The 4,643-nt window shown below is 44.3% G+C and overlaps 1 protein-coding gene across 1 annotated transcript in view; it reads left to right on the forward strand.

The window, feature by feature from the left end:
- Positions 1 to 1,273: 1,273 nt before the first annotated feature.
- The window catches only part of LOC104942549 (protein-glutamine gamma-glutamyltransferase Z-like), a 13,251-nt gene continuing 9,881 nt past the window's right edge, over positions 1,274 to 4,643 (forward strand). The window contains exons 1-2 of the mRNA XM_010767778.1: positions 1,274 to 1,505; positions 2,045 to 2,205. Coding sequence (XP_010766080.1) covers positions 1,298 to 1,505; positions 2,045 to 2,205 — 369 coding nt within the window. The 5' untranslated portion in view covers positions 1,274 to 1,297. The remainder of the gene's footprint in view (positions 1,506 to 2,044; positions 2,206 to 4,643) is intronic.

Genomic DNA, 4,643 nt, shown 5'->3' on the forward strand with positions numbered 1-4,643 from the left:
TCGCTTGGCGGCTCGCTCGCACTTTGGCTGTGAGCTGCGGGCGCCTGATAAGTCAACATCCCCCACTTTCATCACTTACAGCGCCCAATACAAGGCAAATGAAAAGTGTAACTGGGGTGAAAAGGGTGTTACCTTGACTTAATTATGTATGTTGTTACATCAAGGCTGAAAATTAGGATGAGCCAAACAGTCAAAAATGTTTTTTTCCCTCCCAGAACTACCAGCGCAGCGCCCCCTCCCCCCCCCAGATCTGGCACCCTGGGCGATCGCCTATGTCGCCAGTGCTACGGGCCGGCCCTAATGCTGCATGAAGACGTAGTACACGTTCTCCTGGCGAGACCTCAAATCATCTTACACATCCACTGGACGTAGATTCTAAAAGTACAATATACACTTCTCGCTAGAAATCTAATCAGAAAGCATTTTAATGGCCAAACTATCCCACAATTTAGGATTTTCCAGAGAGGGTTATTTGTGAATAAACGACCCTCCGGAGCGTTTGCAATCAACGGGAGCATGTTATTTCTTACACGACCACTAGAGGTGCTACACTTTAAAACGTGGCTCTGGGTCATAATAAGCTGCTGACCAATAAACCTATTTGGTCGTTTTTCGTTGGTCCTAGAGGACAGGCTGAAAAATACAAGTAGAACAATTGTGGTTTTACCAGCTGGTAGTAAACACTGCACATTTTTCAAGTTTGTGAATGTTTTCTTAATACACATGTCTTGTGAAGTTGGTTTCACACATTTGTGTTTTTATATTTGCCTCGTTTTTGAAAGTGCAGAACGTTTTCCTAATTGAAGTGTTTTGGGCCATTTTGGCGCGTTTGCCAACATAGAAACAAACCGGTATTACGGTTCAAGCACATTTGAGTCTCAGTTCAAGCAGGAGGCTTTGGTTGTAGCACAGAAACAATAACATCCAACAAATAGTTTACATGTCAAACAAGAATATTTCAATCACTTGGGATATTTTCTATATCTTACTGGATTTTGGTCAAGCAATTGATAGCTGTTGTGTCTTTCCTTGTTGGCAGGTACATTTTTTACCGTCATAGTTAGCGAATTTGATAAATGGAAGTTGCAAAAATACCATAAACCTTAATCTGATATAGAAATAACAACTGATTGAGAACCCTTTCTTCCTCTCCCTATTTTTCTGGAGCAAACTTACAAAAGCCTAGTGTTGCTGCCTGATCCGTACTGGAAACCCAACAATCTGATTAGGTCATTTACAAAGCAAGAGAAAAGGTATGTTACATGTAAGGCAAATCTCTCCTTCATCTGCAGAAGAAATGCCTCCTGGTTTGGAGGTGTCCCTAAGCCTCAAGAGGGTGCCAACAGTGGGTGAGAGCATCGTCATGTTTGTAATGGTCAGGAACAACTCGAGCAGCTCCCGGGTTCTGATGGAGCACGTCAACGCTCAGCTGAAGGAGTACAACAGAAACGCACAGGAGAGCTTCTGGAAGTCTCACAAAGAAGAGTGCATAAAGGCGGGGGAAGGTGTGTACTTTTTCTCATGCTAAAGAGGCCCTTTGGGGTTTTCCCTTTCCTGTAGCATTATAAAGGTTGGTGTGCATGTAAATGGTCTGAAGGGGCAAAAATCTGTTTCTCTCCCCCACACTCGACTGAAACGCATCCATTGGACTCCTTTGTTTACTTCTCTAACATAGTGACATCTCTAAATAACACTCAAATCTCTAAACAGTTCACAAAAACCTATATAACACACTACAGGAAAGGGAAAAGGCCAAAAATGCATAAAAGCACCCCTTTAACAATGAATTATAAAGCTGGTAAACAAGAAGCTATACTATCCAATCATATTGTTCCTTTCTAAAAACTACAGGAATATCCACCGTGTTTTTTTTTAAAAAGGTATCAGGCCTTGCTTTTATAATATGGTCTAATTTCTGTTAGGCCAGAAAAGGATAGAGGTTGTTAAGCCAATATTTTTCCAAAAGACAGATATTTTATGTTAAGCTTGAAGAAGGGAAAACACTTTGTTAAAAATGTGTATTTTTTTGTGTGTCCATCTGCAGTTCTGAAGCTGGAACACTCCATCCTTCCCTCTGAGTACGAGTCTGTGCTGGCCGATGATGACATTATGAATGTGGCCGTTGTGATAAAGGACCTCCTGACGAAAGAAAGGTTCCTGGCCACGCAGGAGTTCAACGTAACCTCACCAAAGATAACCGTGGAGGTACAGTACAGCAGCAAACTCCACCCTTCACAAATACACTGTGCTGTGTTCTCTCTATATCTTTTTCTTCTGCAGCGCTCTTTACTATGATATTCTGTATCCTGTTGGTTGCACATGACAAGATTAATGTACGTAAATGAAGAGCATAAACCAAAATGTAACCAACATATGTTACTTTTCTTTAGGCAAACAACCTCCAAGAAATTACAGTTTTCCTTATCAACCAGCGCTTTTAATATAGGTACTTTTGTCAAAGAACAATGTTTTAAAGGTTTTTATTTTTTAATAGATAAGCTAATATTGCCCTTTCGAGCAGAACATAAAAATCCCTATGCTAGGTGGTAGCACTCAGTAGGAATGGTACTCAACTGTAAAGTGTGTATTGCACATGAGCAGCGCTATTGCACGCTATTGAGTTTTTTCGGTGGCTTTAGTGTGCCTTCCCATGTAAATACTTAATTTAAATGCATGTCAAACAAAAAATAGGATCGGTTTTCAATTTATCTCCATCCGAGTCTGAAATCCAAATGTCCCACATCAAACTGTGTTATCATTAAACTGTAGTCAGGGTAAGGGCATAAAAGGGATAAAGGCATGGGTTTGAAAAAGGTCTTTATTCTTTATTTTTGATCCACAATAGCTTCCATAAAGTGTTGTCCAACACTCTTTTTTGGCCCACACAAAATCAAAATAAATAAAAAAAGTAAAGAGCAACAGGTTCCAAACGACCTAACTAACATAAATCAGTATTTGTTGATGGACATTTTGAAAGAAAATGTCCTTATGATCCATCTGACGTTTATGTGGAGGTAGAAGAAGCTTTAGAGAGCCAGTATTAAAGTTTTTCACAAAATAAAAAATGGTATTTTGCCAGAATATCAGGCCCTGTTAGATGATAATCATGTTTTAATCCCACACAACCTTGCAGTGAACTAGTTTCCTGTAATTCGAAAGAACATGTTTTCTATCTGCTGGCAGCAAGAATGCTTTCTGTTTCTGTTGGAACAAAACCTCAACAGGAATGTGAAATGAGAACAATGACCTAAAGAAAAATGTAGTTTGTGCTGATTTAAAGCCAACTCGACCACACCTGCATTCCTTTTTTTGTAAAGAAGTGTAAGTGTTGACCAGCAAAGATTCAAAGGATTTGTTTATGTGTTTATTGATTTCACTATTTAAAGCATAAACACAACAGATAACAAAACAATGGGTTACGTATTGTAACCCTAGTTATATAAGCACTGGCGGAGCCCTCTACTGGCCTCTATGGGTACTGCCCTTGACCTCACTATGCGAGCGTTCACCTACTGAAAAATCTATAAACGTAGCCGGCCCCAGGGGCGGGTCTACCTGAGTGCGCGCGCAGGCCCACAGTATACAAGGCGGCCTCGCCTCCCGACCGTTATCCTACACCCTATTCAGCGAGCGGCATAGGACAGACAGGGCCCCCTAGTAGAGGGCTCCGCCTCTGCTTGTATAACTAGGGTTACAATACGTAACCCATCCTTATATCTCTCACAAGCTCCGCCCTCTACTGGACTCTATGGGTACAGTGGGTGGAGCACTGATGGATACACGCCCTGTCGTCCAACAACCCATCACACTGCCCCTAGCCGGCATTTTTTGGTTAACAGCCACTGCACCGCAACCTCTCCTCCCTCGGTTATGACCGTGGAGGAGCCGGGGCCGCAGTTTACTTGGCTGATAGAGCACACCCAGACACGCTTACCTCGCAAAGGTTGTGCATGGGAAAAATAGTGAGGACGGCTCCCCCTGCCCTAAGGAGCATGGGAAAACACAAGTGCAATATGTTCGGGGGGGGGGGTCAGATATCTACTGAGCCACAAGACAAGGGCTGTGGAAAACCACAGAGTACAGTGGCTGTTTCGTTGGTTGGCGAACAGGTCCACCTCCGCTCTCCCGAACCGGGCCCAGATCTGCTTCACCACCTCCGGGTGAAGCACCCAATTGCCTGGCGGGGGCCCACCTCTTGACATGAGGTCGGCCCTCCGTTCTCCCCAGGTCCCGGGATGTGAGGGCTCTCAGGGACAAAACAATCTCTTGAGGCCCATAACCATGCTGTGGTCAACAAGGGGCGGAGCGGCTCCGCTCTCTGTCCTGTTGATGTACGGCACTGTGGTCCAGTTGTTGCTCCTCACAAGGCAATGTTTGGCCTGTATTACAGGATTTTTAAGTGCTGGAGGGACCAACCCCATGCCGCAGCTCTAGGAGGGTTTTGCGTTGAGTCTCGTCAGAGGCCCGAGTGCCACCTATAGCTCTCTCCAGGCATGGTCCCCCCCCATCTGTCACGGATGGTCTGTGAACACGCGTGATGTAGGAGTCACTCGCCCCGCAGACTTCCCCCTCGGAGATGGGCACTGGGGACCCCCGTACCGGAGTTGCCCACCACTGAGGGGGTGTAGTTACGACGTCGTGGC

The sequence above is a fragment of the Notothenia coriiceps genome, unplaced genomic scaffold, assembly GCF_000735185.1.
Source record: "Notothenia coriiceps isolate Sejong01 unplaced genomic scaffold, NC01 NC01_scaffold00004788, whole genome shotgun sequence".
Classification (NCBI taxonomy): Eukaryota; Metazoa; Chordata; class Actinopteri; order Perciformes; family Nototheniidae; genus Notothenia; species Notothenia coriiceps.